At 41.5% G+C, this 21,480-nt stretch overlaps 1 protein-coding gene and 1 long non-coding RNA gene across 5 annotated transcripts in view; one reads left to right on the top strand and one right to left on the bottom strand.

The window, feature by feature from the left end:
* The window catches only part of RNGTT (RNA guanylyltransferase and 5'-phosphatase), a gene marked incomplete at its 5' end in the record, with an annotated part of 189,470 nt that extends 174,195 nt beyond the window's left edge, over positions 1-15,275 (bottom strand). For 2 of the 4 annotated variants that reach the window (XM_080389351.1, XM_080389353.1), the window contains one exon: positions 14,808-15,275. In XM_080389351.1, coding sequence (XP_080245477.1) covers positions 14,808-15,275 — 468 coding nt within the window. Of the gene's footprint in view, positions 1-732; positions 938-7,271; positions 7,384-14,807 lie in introns of those variants that run through there. The other 2 variants (XM_080389352.1, XM_080389354.1) reach the window with 2 other exon arrangements.
* The window catches only part of LOC308064662, a 604,713-nt gene that overhangs the window by 431,018 nt on the left and 152,215 nt on the right, over positions 1-21,480 (top strand). The gene's annotated exons all lie outside the window — the stretch shown is intronic.

Here is a 21,480-nt window from a genome sequence, read left to right as displayed (position 1 = left end):
TTCCAATTATCTACAGAGGTAGTTATCCACGGTATTCAAAGTTGGGACAACATACTTTCATTATACTTCTATACTTGCATAATACTTTTATTTAGCATCATAACACTATGTCAGCAGCATTACACATTTTGAAGTGTAATATCCAAATCAGTTCTGAACTTCTCCTTCTTTACTTCAACTTTGTATATCTGTCCTGGTTTCAGCTGGGATAGTTAATTTTCTTCTCAGTAGCTGGTGCAGCGCTGTATTTTGGATCTGGTGTAAAAATAACTCCATAACACACTGATGCTTTTAGTTATTGCTAGGTCATGTTTATAATATTATTTATAAATATATACTCTAAGTCAAGGATGTTTCAGTTTCTTGGGCCCTGCCAGGGAGCAGGCTGGAGGGGCACAAGAAATTGGGAGGGACGCAGCCAGGACAGCTGAGCTGAACTAGCCAAAGGGGTATTCCACACCACAGAACAACACTCTGACTATATAAACTGGAGCAAGTTGGCCAGGGCCTGGCAATCGCTGCTCAGGGACTGGCTGGGCATCGGTCAGCGGGTGGTGAGCAACTGTGTCACACATCACTTGTTTTCTTTTCTCTCTTCCCTTTGAGTTTTGTTCCTCTCCCCTTCTCCCTCCTACTTGTTACAGTTCTTATTGTTGTTACCGTTGTTATTACTGCTTTTATTTCATTTCAATTATTAAATTGTTTTTATCTGAACCCTTGGGTTTTACATACCTTCCCCATTGACCTCCCCATCCCTGGGCGGGGGAGGCAGGGCAGGGAAGCGAGCAAGCAGCTGTGTGGTACTTAGTTACTGGCTGGGGTTAAACCACAACAGTATTGTCTTCAGAAGGCTTTATTTACTTCATTACTGTGTTTTGCAGAAATGCAAGCTACTTCAGTAGGGGTCCACTTGAAAACAATGTTACAACACCTGAAACTTCAAATATTTAGTGTCAACCAAGCTGTCAAATACACAGACTGACAGCATACTAGTCAGTGATCAATTTTGTAGGAAGGATACAAAAGACAATTAATTCAATGATTACTTTCCTTCCCCTCCATTCTTAACAGCATTTAGCTAATATTTCAAAGACTGCTTAATTCACCAGTAAGACCACACAAAATTTCCAGGTGCTACACACTGTAGGTCCATAACACTACAACACTAACATAAATCAGTTCAAAATAACTGTTCACAGCACAATGCCGTATTTCCACACCAGTACCTCTAGATGATTGCACAGAACAACATGCTAGGATAGAAAAGTACATCTAAAATGAGCTAGTTCTAGGAAAACTACTTAGATATTTTTCTACTGTTCTACACAAGCAACAGCTCCATGGAGGGACTTCTCAGAGTATCTTCCAGTAACATGCCATGCCCCCAAAAAAAGCATTGGAATTCCCTTTGTGTTCTGCATTCTATCAATAGTGTGATTACAGTTGGCAAAAAGACTCGTAAGAGAATCAGGCATGTTTTCAACAGAGAGCTCTAGACTATGAAGCCACATAAACGGCCCCTAACTACCCTCCTCCCCAACTCCTACACAGCTCAGCTTGATAACCCATATTTTGTGTACAACATGGGGTAAGGTGTAACACTTCTGAGATGTCCTCAGCGAAGGGGAAAAAAATCAATTTCAAAGTTAGATTAAGATTTAATGAAAACATCATTTTAAAGTAAAGGGGTTTGCATTCATTTCCAGTCTAGTAAGAAAGAAGACATTCCAAAATGTTAATTATTCTTGAGCAAAATGCTGTATCATCTGACAGTCTGGAGAAAGAAAAAGAATCATGAGGAAAACAACCCTTAATAAAAGCATGAAGACAGACTGAAAGGTAACACTGTTTAATATATCAAATTGTTAAAGGAGATTTACAAGAAGAAATGCAAGTGATCAGCAGAACATCGAAGAAGAAATGCAAGTGATCAGCAGAACATCGTTCCACATCTTCCCATCCAAAAGTAGGAGATACAATTCCATTTTAGTGTTGAAAATTCAAAGCCAATTCCCAACCCCACTGTTCTCAAATACCAGCAGCTTCAATTGTTCCCACCAGAAGCCTCCAAACTTCCCCAAACTCCTGCTACAATGAAGAATTATCACCAACATGTGCAAACACAAAAATTAATTCTATGTCAAAGCTTTTATAATCAAACAATACTCACATGTTTTACTCTTTCAAACACGCTCACTTACAAATTTCAGTTTCCTGACAGACACGTAGAAGCCAGAACACTACAACATACTTCAGACCCAAAGCATCACTGGGCATTTGGGATGTTGTATTTAATTTGAATATGAGAATGAAATACAGCAGTGTCTGCCAGAGAGGAAGTTCTGAACTACACAACTCTAGGACTTCTAGCCTGCGATTCCTTTGCCATTATTAATCGTTTCAATCATACACAAGTAAAGATCTTGTGAAGTGACAATTCCTCACACATTTAATGGAGCAGTAAACCGAACAGGCATCCAATGTAATTTAGCCAAAGCTATAAAAGCATGTATGACATATAGAGCATATGAGGCCTGACAGCAGCTTCCTTGCTTTACAGAAAGCATAAACATTTGCTCTCTCAATTCATGGAATTAGCTGCACATAACACACTACAATTTAGAGAGTGGAAGGCATGAGAAAAGGATAAAGAAATTTTTAAAAAGTAGGGGGTTATGTAACATATCGAAGTATACAATTATGATGTTTGAAAAAGCCATGTAAAAAACCACCGGTACCACAAGAATCAAAACATTTCTGTCACTGAACTGGGGTTACACTATGCTTGTCCTGACCAACCACAGTTCTCACCAACAGAACAGATTCTAGTACGCATACGTCCATCATACAGATGCTTTGCTCTGCTCCGAAACCCTGACATCACACTAGTCATCCTCTCAGTCACACTCTCACAAGTTTGCTCCTAGAAAGCTCTTAATAGTCTTTCAAAAAAAAGCTTCTATTTAAGCTACAATAGTCAACCACTGGAAAAAAACTGTTTTTTCAGATGTTTTGCATGAATCACATCTTTGAGTTCACCGCACCCATTGAATGACACAGTTTTGGAAGAAAGAATAAATTGTTGAGCAATTTCTCAGTAAAACATACGTTTATTTCTTACAAAGATTGTTGCAACACTACAATCTTAGAACACCACATTGAAACACAACTGAAACTAGTTGTTTTTCTTGCTTCTAATTGTAAAAGATTACTGGACAGAAGGAAAAAAAAAATAAAGCTCATTGATAGCTTGAAATTCTGATCTTCTACGTACAATAATACCAAGATCTTCATACCACCTCCATTCCGCTCATACTTATTCTGGCCAAGCTCTCCATGTCCTCCTACGGTTATAAAAGCCTTCCTCCTCACTTTCTCACGTTCCAGCTACCTCCATCTATTAATGTCTTATATATGCGCTCTTGCTGCTGTGCAATTAAACAGGTTTAGCTAGGTTCCCCTTGTTTGACCCCAGAAGTTTCTCATTAGACACTGGAACCTGAAAAAAAACCTCCCCAGGAGGGAGAGAGCATACCACAATACACTGAATTCTCTCCAGTCCCAGGAATTTTTATTGCACTCCTTATTTGAGGAAAATAGTTTAAATCAGTGATTTAATTTATCTGTGAAAACAATAAAGTGGCTGAAAACTGGCAACTGGTTTTTCTAATGGGCATACTGTAACTTGGGCACGCTAATTGCCCAAACATCCTTTTGAGTTAACTAATATCCTAGCTCTTTGTAACAAAAATAAATCTACCTTTTATGAAGCATAACATTATGAAATACTAACCTACCTACTCAAGACAGTAATTTTAAAAATCAAATTATTCACACTGTCACAAATTGGCAGCTTGGTGAATCATGGACCCTCCAGCCAGCGGCGAGAAGCTTTCTCAAGGAGACTCCCTGATTCCCAGCCCAACGATCTCAGAGCCAAGAACACCGGTAAGATTTAAGGCATTTTTTTCTATATTTATTCTGGTTCTGCCTGCTTGCAAGACGGTGGCAAGAGCCCCACAAGGTTGGGCTAAAGTGGTACCTGAGGGGTTTGACCCCTCCAGGTTGAATCACATGGCAAAAGCCCGAGGTTCCTGGTCTGGTTTGAAGACTTTCAGGTGACTTTTCTGCTTTCTAGTTTTAAACTTTTGGCTCTGTTATTTTGACTAAGATTGCATTAAAGAATCTGGTAACATGGGGCTGGGCTAGTCTCAAGGGAGTATTATGAAAAAGTCACCTTTAGGATATATACTACAACATTGGAAAGAAATTAGTGGGCCCCCAGGAGGATCGGTAGATCAAGGAATATTAAGTATTGTAATTGTAAATTGTGAAGTGGCCCCTTTATAAACTGGATGATGAGGAGAAATGGCCTATGAATGGATCTTCAAATTATAATACTTTGTTGCAATTAATGTTTTTAAGACAGAAAGTGGGACAACAAGAGGTATGCAGATATGTTTTTTACTTTAAGAAATCATTCTCAACGGCAGAAAGAATGTGGTATTAATCTACCTCCTAGTGATCCTTTAGTGTCAGCATTAGAGAAAGAGAAGGAAAAGACACTAAATAGATGTTACGTTGCATGGGCAGTATATAGGGATAGGGAAACTCAAAAGGACAACGTAAGTTAGTTGCTGTGCTGGTTGGAAATAGTGCATGAGGAGGGGAAGACCTGGTATTGCATGGATGAGATTTATGATCCAACTTGAAAGGAACATCTAGGATGAAAGAAAATAACTGATTGAATCTCACAGAAACCTAGCAGGTTTTGCCAAGAAAACATCATAAAAGGACCAAGATGACCAGGTCATGAAGTAAACATCTCAGTGGTTGCAAAAGCAGCCCTCTGACTCAAATAAGAAGAAACAATGGATGTATAAAAGAAGGAGGGGCTAATGCAAATGCATTTCGGAAAATAATCAAATATGTATGAGATTTTGAGGAAACGTAATGCATATGTATGATTATACAGAATATATGGGACATGTATTTGAGGACAAGGTGAGCACATTAGGTGGATATATCCCCCATGCTCCCCGCACCGTAATAAAGAATGCCTGCTTTCTAAACTGCAAAACAAGTTCATGCAACTGACCTTTTGGTAACACTCCTGCAAATTTTTTTTAATGAGATCATTAAGATACTATGTCAATACTGGCAATTGGAAAAAAAACAGGACTGCCATCCCTTATCAAATCAGTGTCTAACATTCAGATTTTCAGCTACTAGCTCCAAGAGAAAAAGGAATCGTAAAGGAAGCTTGTCAGAGAAAGTTAATCCCAGACAGATATTGTCTTAAATGCTGAACCAGTACCTTAAAAAAACTGTGGTAGCAGCAATATCTCACTATTACCAAAATCCAGATGTAAAAGCTTCTGCTGAAGTCTCTTATTTGGGAGACAAATTATATGGACTTAAGTAATAACCACATTTCAGAAGTGATTCATTTTGCCAAGTACTAGCAGTTAAAACTCAGTGCAGTAAAATGACAAGAACCACGCACAGTAAGATACTTTTGCCTTGGGAAAATCTAGTTTTGAAGGTCTCCTCAATTCCACATTCATCTCATTGCCAGACTGCTGGTAAACTTGTCCCGCTTGTGGGCAGTGCCAATTCACACACCAAGTTGAGGTGTTTCTCTTTTTCATTCTAGCTTGGGCAAAGTAGGGTGCCAGGTGATAACCCACAAAAATTAGCTCACCTCTTAACACACAGTAAAACACTTTATACACTTTGAACAATTGTTTACAAATACAGTTTAGCCACACTTAATTCTCACTGTGTCTGAGGAGCTTCGGTTCGTTTCCATTTAAAGGTACAGCGTTCTTTTTTTTTTTTTCCACCTTGCACACTCTTTGGGGAGGGGGCTTTGTTAGTGTGGGCTTTCTTTGCAAGAGGGTGGATCTTTTGGTATGCTAATTGTGAAAGGTTCACACACAGTTCAAGTAACTTTCTGTTTGGTCTCCTTAACCATTTAGTTCTCCTTAAGCATATCTTGTTACTTCTCTAGCTTGACATATTTATGGTGTCTGTTCCTTTTCCCAAGGCTGTGTCTTCTTAACTTTTTGTATCATTCTCTGTTTTTCAACTTCTTTCTTGTTTTTTATTATAGATATTCACATACTTTGTCTAAATTTCAAGTTAAATAACAGACTGGCTGTCTACTAACCATATCTCTGCTAGCCAGTCAACTACAATAGTACTTTCTTATCACATTAGTCCATGGGTACTTCTATCACTCCTACGATAAGTAGCTCACAGTCTACTTCATACCTAAGCCTAAATAACTTACATCAACAGCACACAAAAAAAGAAAGAAAAAACAAGAGAACCAGAAAAAAATGTCACTAGTGTGATTAGTTTTATACAATAGTAAAAAAAAAAAAATGGTGCTAAGCTTCTATATAACAGTTTATTAAACAGATTAAAAGAATTAGGTTGTAAGCCTGCCTTTGCCTGAGAGGTTCAAAATCCCTTTTCCCCCATCTCCAAATGCACTGGACTGGGCACAACACTTCACAGACCTATACGAATAGCTGGAAAGGTCCTGTTCCCCACCTTTATTGTCAAAGTCGTGCTACAATGCAGAACAATATGCAAGCTGAAGTAGATAGACAGAAATAGGCAAAACAGGGAATGAAGAAATAAACCAGATACACAACTCTGTAACCCAATGATAAAAGGATCTACCCACCTTCCTGGGTCCCAATCCAATCTCATTAATTTTTTTTTTATTTATGCCTTTTTTTTCCTTAAGCAAGTTGCTGGATAAAAGCCATAAACTGTTTTCTTCCATACTTGGATATGACTGGTATAAAGCATTCTATGCATAAGAAGAAAATTATGCATTGAAACTACAGAAGAGTTCTGTGAAGTTCTCCTTTCACTGTTAAACGCTTTCACTCCTATAAGCAAAACTGGAATTTAACATATGCATATGCAAGATTAATTTGTAAAACTACCAACTCTGACCATCTGAATTTTGATGCCATCTCTCCAAAATTCAACAGCAATAACAAGAGTGAGATTCTTGCCGCTAATATAGTGAATGAGCTAGAGGATTTTGCACAGTTCTTGCCTATAAGAAAGTACTTTTGGAAATTTAGGAGTTGCAGAGAAAACCTGAAAATGTAAACAAAAAATAAATTTTCTGTAAAGATGTCCCAAAGGAAGCCATCAGCTACTTTCTTCCTAAATCTGACAAGCAACATTTGAATAAACACTAATAATAAAAGTAATGTTTCAATTACACGAAAATTTAACTTTACCTTCAGACTCTTTAAGTAGTTGGATAACATACTCGGATGAAAACGATTTTCTTCAGCAACTTGTTCATCATATCTTGGTCCTAACATTGTCTTCAAAGGTAAAAACTTCCCTATGAAAGATAATCAAATTTTGCAGTATTTTATGTATACTCATATATGTACACTTACTGATTTCAAAGCATTCTGAAAGGATTTAGAGGTTCACATTCAATGAAAAATAACTGCATGAAAAGTATCAATAACAGTTGGAGTATTTTTAGTTCTAAGTTCTCAGAATTCACAAGTAAATTTAGAAGTTTTAAGGAAATACAGGTCAACTCATTTAAAACAAAGTAATTTAACATTCTTAGCTAGCTTTTAGTGTGATTTAAGCTGAAGAGCAATAGCACACAACAGAATAGAGAAAATTTAAACTCAGTACAATTAAAAACATGAAAATAGCATTTTAAATCACAGTTTATTACCAACCATGTAAACATGAGCTTTGATTACCTGCAAACACAAAATAAGGTAAAGATTACTGGGGGTGGGGGGAAGCATTTGGTCCAGAACATTTACGCAATACAAATCTTTCTAACACGCTCCTTACGGCTTGTTGGAAGAGTTCTGCGGCAGTGTTCAACCTTCCTTCTGAAACAACATCTACACACGGTTCAAACATCAGGGAAGTTACAAAATTGCAACAAAAACTTGATCAGAATTAGTACTTACTAGACTACATCCATCACTCCCCAGATATCCAAAATCTTTTTAAATACTCATTTTATTTTTTTCATCCATCACATTCACCATAGGGTAGCTGAAATAATCTCCTTAGAGATCTCCAGCTCTTTCTTGCTGAACCCCAGCAGGAACAGGTATTTGAGCAGCACGCACTGACCCACAGATAAGAACTTGGAGCCCAGGTCATGGACACCACATCTGCCTGGGAAGCAGCACACCTCTTCCCATGCACACCTGGGATCCTGAACAGCAGTTAGTTGTGGAAAATGAAAGCAAACTGACAGTAAGAAAGAGACCTGGCACATCTGCCCAGCCACACCAAGGTCAATGACATAGCCAGAGAGTAAAACTGGGAGAACCTCAGCATTTCTAAATAGCTATGAAATTATTTAAATCAATTACAGCCCAAGACTGATAAAAAAAATCCTCCCCCAAGGAAATGTAAAAAAATTATTGTCCCAGAACTTTCCTTTCTTTTAAATAAAACTGTTTCCATGCTGTTAAATAGACAGCCCTTCTAAAACCAAGGAAACGCAATCATATAATTGTATGGGACAGAAGAGCAGGAGAAATGGTTTATTAATGCAGGAAGAACTTCAGACTGGAGCACCAGCCATTACATCTTCCAGGAAAAAAAGTGCTGATAGGTCCTGAAGTTATTGAATTAGATTTATAAAATGGTTCTAAAAGCAGTTAACCCACCTACTTCCTAGCAGGAAAAAGAAATACAGTTCATTCTATATATGATTTTTTTTTCTTTTTAATTTCAGTAACTTTTCAAAAGCTTTTCCTATTTAGAAACACAAATATCCACACAATATTTTGAACTAAGAAAAAATGTAACACACTTCTATACTACTTAAAGCACCTGATGCATCTGTTCAGCCATGCAGAGTAACAGCCACCATCCACTAGTCTCTATGCAGTATTTAAATATTCAGTTTCAGATCCTTCAGTGAATCAGCACATCCAACACTAATCCTAAAAAATTCTTCTAAATTACTCATGAAAATACTGTTTTCTCATCAAGAAAGAATACTTCCTCACAATGTGAGAGACAAAATCCTCTTGTTTTCAGCAAAACAAAACCACATCAAATGAAAAGACACTAAAGCACCCATTGTAATCAGCTAGAAATCAAGTTTTGAAGAGAAGCTCACTAATCTTTGTAAAAATAAAAGAATGCATACCATTTTTACTAAACTAATGCTGCTGAGAGGTCTCTCTATGCAATAAATTAAAGTTCATAGAGTTCTCCGTAGCCTTAAATTCTATCAAAACATCTTATGTAGTCTCCAACAAGCATTTAACTTCTAGGAAAGAGACATTATAAACCACAGAAGACAGATAGTTATGGAAACTGAGCAGCTTTACACAACTTGTTAGCTCAGGTTTAATGTTTTTCAGCAACATGAGAAACACCCTCACTGTTACACCTGTCTGAGACCATCCCAAACCTTACAACTAAAAGTTATTCACTCCTCTAGTCAACATACACATTAAATGGCAAGAAATTTATAGTCAGTTCAACTTCAACTTCTTTTACTGTTAGAAAAACTCCTAACTTCACTTTACTTCCCTTTGCCTTTTCATTCCAGCAGTTACATGTTCTCCACCCTGCTCACAGCTACCTCCCCTCCACATCCTCATTTTTTGATCTAATTTTCTTGCTTCTTTGTGTTGTCACCTTCAACACTACCATTCAGCCTCTCTCACTCACTATTAACCCTTCCACATTAACTTGCAATCCTCCTCTGTAAAGACTGATTATGCAAAACCTAATTTTGGATTATCTTAATGCGAAAATCTATCATCACCACAAATTCTGCAAAACACCAAGCATGCTTCAAAGTTTTTTAACTTTGCCGCTCCCATCCTAATACATCCACTCACCCATTATAGAACATGCAGAATGTAACTACGGTTTATTTTTAGCCAAGGCATTAAATTAAGCAAAGGAGCTGCACTGACACAACAGTCAAAGGATACATAAGAGAACTATCATACTTCACACGATACTGGGAAAACAGAACAGAGTTGGAAAACAGTGCCTGGAGGCTAAGATTGTTTCCTGTAGCATCTGATTAGAGACTATACAATCACCTTGAAGACTATCCTGTTCTCCATCTCTAGAACTGAGAACAAATGTATTCATTCTCTTCTCAGTAGTGGACCTTGATTTAGTGTCCGATTTCCTTCAGCAACCATAACACATTCCTGTCCATCACCGGGAAAAGACAGACGAAGCAGTCCAGTCAGCAACCCCTGCAGCATTTCAACACCTTTATACAGCTCTGGAAGTGATGAGTCTTTTAATAGAGCCCATTTATTATCACTTCCAAAGATCAAACCCAGACCTTTGGAACTATTTAGTCGCCCAACTTCTATAAACTCCAGCTTGGTGGTATCACTGAGAAACAGTGCTTACACGGCTGCAGACAAGCTGCCTGCCAAAGTTAGAAGAGATCAGTGAATTAATGTAATTCAGTTCCATTTTACGGAAATTCCGTAATCAGATTATGAAAACAATAGCTCTGGTTTTTCGGTTGGGGTGGTTTTTTCCCTTTTGTTTTTTTTCTTTTGGTTTGTTCTTTCGTTTTTTTGTAATAAACTATGTTTCTCTGCAATAGAATTTCACATTATTCCTATGCAGCAAACACTATCTTCCTTGTTTACATTCTTGTTTTTTTTCTAAACTGTGACTGCTACACATGTATTAAATATCTTTAATATGATCTCATATTGTATTCCTCTTGTAACAGAAACCAAAGTTCCCTTACCTTGAAAATTTACTATTTGATCTTTGTATAGACTCTTGAAAGTCCTCCTTCCCTGTGTGCATATAAACCCGTCTCAGGTGAGTGTCATTAAGCTACAGAAAATCTAAGCTTTAATCCTGACAAAGATTTCTAACCTTTCTGAGTAATACGGATGTGAATAAATGAAGCAGTAGCTACAGTGTCTGCTAAAGTTTAGCCCTACACCTTATGCTAAAGAACCGATGTAGGAAAAACTGATGCAACAACTTAATCTCCATGCGTAAGCACTTGAAGATTAAATAATCAATTCTTTATGTTGAACTAAGTGATCTGACAGTAGTAAGGTGATATTTTACATGGATATCAAAGCACCCCAAGTCATTAGTGTATCTAAATGAAATTATGGTAACGATTGTAACTCCTTAATCAAACTTTCAAATTAACTCCAAAATGTGACTGGAACCTTGACACTTGATGATTACCTACTTCCATAATTTAAGTTAAAATTTGTTAAATAGTTTTGGGAAGTGGATATTAAAATATTTGCCAAATTAGTTACCTGTATAACACGGTATTTCTTTAGGTTGAAAAATAGGTAAAAATTCTAAGAGTAAGAGTGCAATATGTCAGAGCATAGACATCAAGTGGATAAATCTAAGAAATCAAAGTGAACAACGTAAGACATCGCATTTCCTACATATACATGCTCTAATTTGGCACATTTTTTACCTTAAAATTTGAACTCTAGAGCATGCCAGTGAAAAAGCTATCCTTAATTTAGTCCAGTTTTCTGTGACATGAAGCTATTGACTCAGTATGTGATAGTAGCCACTATATTATGTATGACCATGGTATATTTAGATTTAGCATTGATTAGGAGGGCTAGAACGTGTAAAGTGACCATGGCTAAGAAAGGGAAATTTGAATGAAATGAAAAATACTAAAATCCACAGTTAAAAAAAAAAAAAAACTAAAAAGTAACATTCTTCTGTTTCAAGAACAACTGCATGGGGTCAAAGCATACATTTCACCTAGTATCCCATCACCAAAACACGTGATGATGACAATCCATCATCAGATTATTCCCCCCCAACTACAAGCAGCTATAGCTCGGTGACTTCCTGAACCAGAGGCGTTACTCTTGTATTTGAGGTGCTATCTCTAAAACCATATGCAATATGGATGTTTTTAATAGTATCTCACCATGCTGCATACTGATCCCTGATCACTTCAGATCTAAGAGTTCAGAGAAAGCTCTTTTCATCCAGTATGACTGAGGTGCTACCACAATGCAATAAATGTGAAAATGTGCCGTTCTGAACAACTGCTGTACCATAAAACCATAAAGCAGCAGAAAACCACCAATATTTCAAGTAAACTGGAAATAACAGGAGATGTAGATCACAATCACAGAATGGTCAGGGCAGGAAAGGACCTCTAGAGATCATCTAGTCAACCCCCCTGCTAAAACAGCTTCACCTAGAGCAGGCTGCAGAGTTGCATCCAGAGGAGACTCCGCAGCCTGTTCCAGGGCTCTGCCACCATCAAGGTAAAGTTCTTCCTCATATTCAGATGGACCTTCCTGTGCTGCAGTTTGTGCCCATTTCCCCTTGCCCTCTTGCTGGGCACCTCTGAAAAGACCCTGGCCCTGTCCTCCTGATGTTCAGCCTTAAGATATTTGTAGACATTGATCAGACCCCCTCTCATTCTTCTCTTCCCCAAGCTACACAGCCGCAGCTCTCTTAGCCTTCCCTCATACAGGAGATGCTCCAGTCCCCTCATCATCTTTGTAGCCCCCCGCTGGGCCCTCTCCAGCAGTTCCCTGTCTCTCTTGAACTGAGGAACAGGACACCTCATTCAGAATTAAGGGTTCTGTTAACCTGAATGAACTCAATCTCACCAACAGGTCTCCAGGCCTCATTAGCATTTGAGGTCACCTAGAAATTGTAGATGCCACAACCATAAAACAAGAGGGTCATAACCAAACACTTGATGAATATTAGTCCACAGAAGCCAGACAAACCTTGCTCAGCAACATTATTACTATTACACTTTCAGACAGGAATAAAGTCATGCACAGATGCTTAGAAATATGATTGAAATGCTAATTAAAACCAGAATATATCTGGGAAACAGTACCAACATCAATAAATTCTAAAAATTATCTCTCAGTAAAACTGTTAAATGTTTTTGAATGTAAAATAGCAAAAAAAGGAGAGAAGACTTACAGTGTACTGTGACTTCTGATAAGTTGTACACACTAAAAAACTAAAAATCAGGTGACTAATATAAGAATACATTATGATAAAGCAGCCAAAGAAATGAACCAAACACTTTCCTTTTTTTTGAGCAACTTCTTACGCATGATCGCACCAAAGCAGTTACTGAATTAACAAACACACACAAGCAGCGATGCCACAGCAGATGACATGATGACCTGCATGCTTGCTTGCTCTATACTGCTATTTTTGAGAAGTCATGGCTTAAAAGACAAACAAACAAAAGCAACAACTTCTAGAGATCAAGAACTTGCTGAGAAGAAAAACAAAGAATAAAGAGTCATTAGTCTATTTTTGTCATAGTCAAAGGCTAACAACTTAGGCTATCAAATCTTACTTGGATACAAAGCAAAGCATTTGCCAGTGATCAGGGAAAAAGAGCCAAGCAATGCAACAATGCTGTTATTTGAGTCAAGCTCAGAGAAATATAAGGAACTTGAAGGAAACCAGTAACCCACAAAACTAATACTAATAAATGCCAAATAATGCATATTGATGGGAAGGTTAAGCCTACTGAGATATCTCACAAGTCCTAAATAAATCTGTAAGAAGTCATCAGTATCTTCAGTTCCACAACCAACTGCCATCAAAAAAATGTAAGATGATGACGTGGGGTAGAAAACGCAGTTTTAACTATTAAGCAAATCATGGCACAGTGCCACCTAGAATAGCACACTGAGTAGCAAGTTCTGTGTTTTGAAAAAAATACCTTTAAATTATCACAGATTAAAGGAGTGAAAACCAGAAAACACTGTGGCAAAAATCTAGGGGTTGGAACTGCTTACCTTATAAAGGAAAGAAAAATTGAGAAAACTGGAAAGAGCAAAAGTTGTTTACTTTCTCTCATACCAGGCAGCAAGGGAAACATTCATCTGAAGTCAGCATGGTAGTTACCTCACAATCAAAAAATGTGTGTTTAGATGATACTTAATTCACTGTCACTAGATGCCAGCAAGACTAGGAAGCTAGCAACAACTGAGACAGGCAGCGTGTCATGGGTAATAACATTCAAGATGATGGCAATCACTGACAAAACCTGAAACACACATGAAGTTGGACTACAACACCTCAGCCCAACCTCCAGCTAAACAGCCTAGGAACACACCAGTGACTGGTCAGCCCAGTAACAGATCAACGTCAACTGATAAACGTCAGAGCCTTCAGGAAAAAAAATGCAAGAGGCTGCACGAGGCACTCGTCAGGGCTGAGGTATTCTCCAGCGCGGCAGCTTCTGCACACCCGGCTGCCATCTCTCTCACCAGGCGTGACAGATGGGAGAAGTTTTAGTCCTAAACTTAACCACTGCGAAGCGAGAAGCCAGCATTAAGGCTCCCAAGAGCAGGAACGGGCCTGTACCCTGCAAGGGAACCGGGGCGAATCGGTTTCAGGGACTGCACGAGCCGAAGGGAGGGCGAGCCTCTGCGCTGAAGGCAAAGCCCTGCTGCGGGCTGGGCTTTCGGGGAAGCAGTAGCCCTACGGGAAGTCTGCTCCGGGACAAACGTCGGCCCAGGGAGCTCAGGGGAGAACGGCCGCCCAGCGCCCCCGCACCAGCGCGGCCGCGGCCCCAGGACAAAGAGCCCCGGCTGGGCCGGAGAGCGAGGGGCCGCGGCGGCCCCAGTGAGGCTCCCGCCCGCCCCACGGCTCTGAGGAGGAGCGGGGGGCGGAGGGCCGGGACCGGCGGGCAGGGGAGCGCAACGGAGGGGAGACGGCCGTCCCCGCGGACGCCACACAGCCGCCTCGGGGCAGGGCAGGACTGGGCCGGGCCGGGCGCTCACCTGCCACGGGCTGCCCCCTCCTGGGGCAGTGGAGCCAACGCGGCGGGATCTTGTTGTAGGACATGGCGGGGCCCGGGCGGCCGCCGCCGCCGCGACCCGCCCGCGGGGAGGGAGGGAAAGGAGGGGGCGCAGGGTGCGGGGCGGGGGCGGGCGCGGCCCCGGGGCGCTCAGCGGCCCCTCGCCCGCGGCGCCTTCATTCAGACCCAGCTCCGCCTCAGCCGCCGCCAGCCCACAGTGCACCGCGGCGGCCGCTTCCGCTTCCGGGTGGGGGCCCCAGGCTGGCGGCGCCGGGGGGCGGAGCGCGGGCCGGGGGCTGCGTGCCCCGGGGCTCCCGGGGAGGGCCGGAAGGGGTGCGGGGCCGGGCTGGGGCCTTCGGGGCGGCATGAGGGTGACGGGGCAAGGGCTGCGCGGCAGGCTCCCAGGCCGCGGTGTAATCGACCGGCTTAGAATGAGATAAGATGTTTGCATGTATGTGGCTAATAGAAGGTCAGTATATTATTTAACCCGAAATCTAGACGAAATATGTAAATACCCATAATAAAAAGCCAGAAAGAATTTGAAAAACAAAGGATGTTACAAACAGTTGACGAGGCACCGCCTTGGGAGAAGGAACAGGCACCATCAACGCCCCAAGCTGGGGCACAAGATAAGCTCCAGGAGAACCAAACGGTTAATGAGACCATACAGAAAATCACTCGAACTGTGTGTGAACTGTCCCCCTTAGCGCACTAGAAGGTGCACCCTGGGGCAAAGCAAGCCCCCTGCTAACAAAGCCCCCTCCCCACAGAGCGGGCGTGCTGGGGAGAAACAGCGGCAGGTAGGCGTGCTGTACCTGTACGTGGAGAGGGGGCTCGTCAGACCCAGGGAGAATCAAGTGCGGCTGAACCTCATTGTAAACAGCTGCTCAGTGTGTGTGAAGTGTTTGTGCGTTGAGGGGGCCCAGCCCCCTGGGCTCACCACCTGGCACCCACCCCTGCCCAGGGAGGCGATGGATGGTGTCCGGGCTGCGGGGCTTGGCTCCTCGCACAGCGGGCAGCCACCTGCCCTGGCGGCACCTCGTGGACCCATCACTCGTGGGCAGATGTCACGGAGAGCAACAGAGACGGCATCGCCATGCCGGTGCTGGGCTGTGCAGCCACACAGAGGTGCTGGCTGAGCTGTTTCCCTCATCCTCAAAAAAGGCATATTGGAGAGAGGAGGGATTCCTGGTGAAAAGTGAAAAAGGTTTTTCACTTGGATAAGGGCAGCCCAAACCAGGGCTCCTCAGCCTGGAATGGGGATGGCCTGGGAAGAGTGGTAGTCACAAACTGCTGTGGGCTCCTCCGAGGGTGGACTGCGGGGCCACTGATAATAAGCAAGCAGGAGGCTGGTTGGCAGTGGTTGGAAGGATCACGTGTGCGACAGGAACTGGAGCTGGGGCATCACTGGCAAAGGCTGTCGTTCATGCAAAGGGTGGGCTTCAGGGGGGGCTGAGCAGGTACTTGAAAGTAATTGGAGGCTACTAAGGTAGCAGACTGCGTCAGGCTCAGAAACGTCCTGAGCTGAAAATAGCTGGAGGCTTACACAGACATGCTTGCCCTGCTTTTCGTTTTCTCTGGTTGTTCCCTTATAGCCACGGCTGGAGGTGGGAATAGATGGATACCTGCTCCGGCAAATAGTGCATCGATTCTAGTCTGTGTAGTAGGTTTGCTACTGTAGCAGAGATGCCTCTGTACTGGGCTGCCGCCTTCCTTGGTAAAAAGGTACGGCTAGGAAGATTAGGCTTGCAGATCGTTCGTGTAACAAAAACCTGCATTTCTATACATAATCTCAGTGAAAATTCTTCATGGCTTTAAAGCGACAGGTCTATTTATGTGGACACAGTTGAAGAATTGTAGGCTGGCAGTGTCTGCCTACATGAAAGGTGTATTTAAGGTGGTAGTGTGATTTAACTCCAGTAGACAGCTAAGCCCCACATAGTTACTTGTTCAGTCCCCCCTGTAGCAGGATGGGGGAGAGAGTCGAAAGGGTAAATGAGAAAACATGGATTTGTTGGCTCTAAATGCCAGTCCATTCCCAGTGTGCAGTAAGCCAATCCTACACAGTGAGACAAGATACCATTTTATTACAGAGTTGCACAAGCCTGGATGCTAGAATACAAAGCTAGCATCCCGCAGCACAAAGTTACAAACATTATATACAAAATTGTATTGTACTTTCTCTGCCCAGAGGGTAGGTCCATATAGATGATTGGCTACACATTTGCATATCCATTACCTAACTTATTTGACTACTACATATGCTCTCTGAGGAAGGGTCTTTTAGTGGGCCTGGGTGTTTCCCTTAAGGGGTGTGATTTTAGTGTTGTAATGAGGATAGTTCATTTCTAGGGCAAGGCTGAACATCATAAGAACTGATTAATCAGATTTTAACATGAGCAAGATAGTCCAAGTATGTATGGCTGACATCACAAAGATAGGATGTTCTTTGTTTTATCTTTCCCAAGGCTGACTCTCTTGATTACAAGTCCCTTCATATGTCATTCTTGACAACTCTAGAGGGTCAGCTTGACCTAAACTGTGTGCACGTATTTGTTTAACATGTAGTTAAACACTAAATTAGAGTTTAGCACTAAATCAGAGTTCAAGAATTCGGGAGTTCAGACAACAGGTTGACATAAGGAAAAATAAGGAATTAATTCTCCCACTTCCCATTGGCAGGCAGGTGTGTAGCCATTTCCAGGAGAGCAAAGCTTCATTGCTCACAGTGGTTACTTGGGAGGAAAAATGCCGTAACTCTGAACGTCCCTCCTCTTCCTCCTTCTTCTCTGAGTTTTTATTGCTGAGCACAACATCATGAGGTCTGGAGTATCTCTTTGGTCAGCTGGGTCAGCTGTCCCAGCTGTGTCCCCTCCCAAATTCTTGTGCACCCCCAAGCCTACTCGCTGGCAGGGCAATAGGAGAAGCAGAAAAAATATTAATGCTGTTCAAGCACAGTTCAGCATTAGCCTAAACATCCCTGTCTGATCAGCACTGTTTTGGTCACAAATCTAAAATGCAGCACCCTGTGAGGTACTATGAAGAAAATTAACTATCCCAGCCAAAATCAGTACAGGTGGCTTCAGTGAAGCATTAGGAAATGACAGCAATGGATTATTTTTAATTTTGTTGCTTATTTCCTTGTTACATTTCAGCACTGTTCTGTCTGGACTGTCTGTTTTTCCATAAGCCAGGTGTGCTGCCTTTGAAATTCAGTAAGCGCAGCAGCTCACAGAACTAACCACTATTGTATGTACAGATACAATAGGAAGTCCTTAAGTTCTGTGAACACATCAAAACAATGGAAATAATTTAATCTGATAGAATTTATTACAAACTTCATTATACAGTGCCTGTGTTTCCTGCTGCATTTTATCACTCTAGATTTTATTAAACACAGTTTCTTCCCTAGAATATCCTCTCATAGTAATTGAGGTAGCCGGTTAAGTAGTTCACATATCTGAGTCACTAGGTTTTCATACTGCATTAGAAGTTTCTGAATTTTATCCTCTAAGGCTTTTGTCATCATCAGATATTTATCTTCTCATTCTAGCTAAAATTAAGATTCTTGCTTCAGCAAAATACAATTCATATTACTCTCCCTAACTGTTCAATACACTGCCATTAAAACGTTGTGCTATGATGTTTGAAGTAAGTGGCTGATTTTTCCTTTACAGAACAATCAACAGACACCAGGTGGTGCCGAAGATCATCCAGAAAAGAAAGTCAAACCAGTGCAAGGAGTGTTCAGAAAGAGCAAGAAGCAAGGAACAACTGCAAGATACTCAGTTTCTGATTTCAGTAAATTGGAAGCAACATACAGTAACATCAGCAGGATGACAAAATTAGGAATGAAACCATTTGCATAATTAGGAATGAAACCACTTGCAGAGATGAATAGTACAAAAATATATCATGAATGCGCAATAATCTCTGTTCTTGTCATCTAGCTTTAAGATTCTGATATGCTTTTGAAACAAACTTAACAGCTACAGAGCCCAAATACCGTGTAAAGTTGTATAGTTAAACTGAGAGGATATGTACACATGGGTTTATTTAGCAGTGCACAATCCGAATAACATATTTGAAATTTTAAATGCAAGGTAGGGAGTTAAAACGAAGCATACAGCCAAAATTATTTTAGCCAGGCATTATCCATGGTTTAGCCTTTTGGTGGTTCTGGGGTTGGCTGAGCAGAGTTGCGGAAGTCCCTCTGGCAAACCAGCGTAATGTGAGTAGCTGTTCAACAGAGCATCTCTACCACACTGGAGGCCTTTTCCTGAGTTGTGACACTTCGGTCTGTTTGTCACATACCGTCTTGCTCCACATCAGGTACCAAAGAAATGATGACAGTTTGAAGCCAGGTGCTGAATGAAAAAGAAGGAAGCAGCTTGTTCCTTTTTTGTTTCCCAAAAAAAAAGTGTCACAGCTGCTATTGAGCAAGATGGTGGTCTTAGCACAAGGTGGTCTGTAGATCAGTTGATGGTGATATGAGGATTGGTGGGTTTTGTCTAGATTTTAAGAGTGAATATACTCTATAAATATGACATGAAGAGGTGAAATACAGGACAGGGAATACAGAAGCATGGAATAATCCCTGTTGCTGTAATCACTGTTCAATGTGTTCCTTAGGGAATTTTACGGAGGGAAAATTCAGACACCCAAAAGGCCGGTATTCTCCAGCAGAGTAGGAGAGTATTCACATGTTTGAGAATGTGTTGCTGTGTTGCCTCCCACAGATACAACACAGATTTCAAGTGACTCTGTTTACTCTTGACTTGCTCTAGTGCAGCCTTGGTGAGGTGTCCTTCTGGTCTGGACAATTTGGTTATTTACAGCTGATGTTACAAGTTGTGCATATATAGTTTACACTGCACTTTGCCATGTTAGACACTTTGAAACAATTTACGCAGGCGCAGGATGATGCTTGCATATGACGTGAAACAGTCTTTGTTAATGGACTGTTGCGTTAAGAGACTTCTTCAGCGTGGAGCGGGGAGGATCTGGCGCAGACACAGATGTACGGTTACAGGCGTGCGGCACTCACCGAAGCAACACCAGGCTGTGCGGCCCCCGCGCACCCCAGCCGTCACTGGGTTGGTTTGCTTGTTAGACCACATCCGTTTTCTGTTTTGTGAGATAGACACGCTGCTCAAGTCAAACTCCCAGCTCCACTTGGAGCTGAATACAGTTGTACACTGTTAGGGCTGGCGGGGAGGGCAGGGGGAGCACACCGCCGTGTTCCATCCTTTGACCTTAGTCACAACTCGCTAAGAGGAACATCGTAAAATTTGGATTTAGACAGGTTGAGGGGTTCACCTCTCTGTCCCATGTTTTCACCTACTCCTAGTAAAGGGGTATAATTAGTAAGGTGAATCATCTTTATGTTAACAGCTTTCATTACAGTTAATTTATGCAAGATATTGCTACGCTTATGATAATTATAATCACAATAAACATCAAAGCATATTGTATTAAACTTTGGATCCAACCGGTAACACCAAGTCCAAACCGACTAAACACTTTAGAAAGCCAGCTTTTATTCTTTGATTCTCAGAATTCACGGCTGTCTTCTGGATCTGTCATATCTTCTCTAGTTGGACGTTGAGATTCTGTATAACATTAGGGATATGGATGCAGCAGTCAGTGCTGGAGAGGTTTAGGTAGCCACAAAGTCCATTTTGATGTAACAACATTAAGTCCAGTGCCATGCAATTCTGAAGAGCCATTTGTGACATAGCTTGTAAAGCTGGCTTTGGTAGTATTAGCCAGCCTTTCTACTTGATAGGCTAACTTACCCATCCATAATCGTGTTTGCATGGCAGCAGACCTAAAACTCCACAATCCTTCCACTCCCAAGGTTATGCAGGTGGCTGCTCCTGGGTCCTGCCACCCCTCTACATCTCCCCCTGGTTCTGTTCTCGCCCATTTTGTGCGAGCCACCCAGTGGGGTCAGGCAGGAGTCCTTTTCCACACAGGACACAGTGTTGGGAGGCCCAAGGTACATTGGAGGTCAGGTAACCCAGCCCACAAAGAGATACACATATTGCCGTTATTACAGGCCCAGATCAAACCAGCCAAAGCATCGCCAGGGGCAAGATGGCAACCACTGCGAGGTGCAAAGTCTGCACTTACCACCTTGTATGTTATACTGTGGTTCTGACACAGACAGCCCATTTTGAGGGTGATGTAAACCGGCCAATTTAACCCATGTTGGTTCCAATTGGAAGAATTTATCACATTTTGGCAAGACCACAATGCTGGCTCGTTTGATACTGAGGCAAAAGAGAATTCCATGACAAATGGTGTAAACCCCTGAGGGCCATGCTTATCAAATGCAAACCAGGCACAACTATAGTTAACAGCCATCTGTTTTGGGACAATCTCGCCCTTTATTCCACTGTATACACCAGGATGTAGTTATGGGTTGATTATATTTCAGGATGTTTCTTACTTGTCCTCACAGTCACTAATCTGCTGTTCCCCATATGATCTGGTAGCAGGGAAAAGTTACATTTTCCTCTTCACAATCTGTACACTTTGTGCTACTAATGGTGGAAAAATTAAATGGCTGACTATTGCACAGCAACTTGCTTTCTTTCAGAGGAATAAGGATTCACTATTTGCAGAGTATCTGTTGTATTCCACAACCTCAG

This window comes from Falco punctatus (assembly GCF_963210335.1).
Source record: "Falco punctatus genome assembly, chromosome: 5".
Lineage (NCBI taxonomy): Eukaryota > Metazoa > Chordata > Aves > Falconiformes > Falconidae > Falco > Falco punctatus.
Note: the sequence above shows the minus strand (reverse complement) of the source record. Positions and strands in the feature narration are given on the sequence as shown.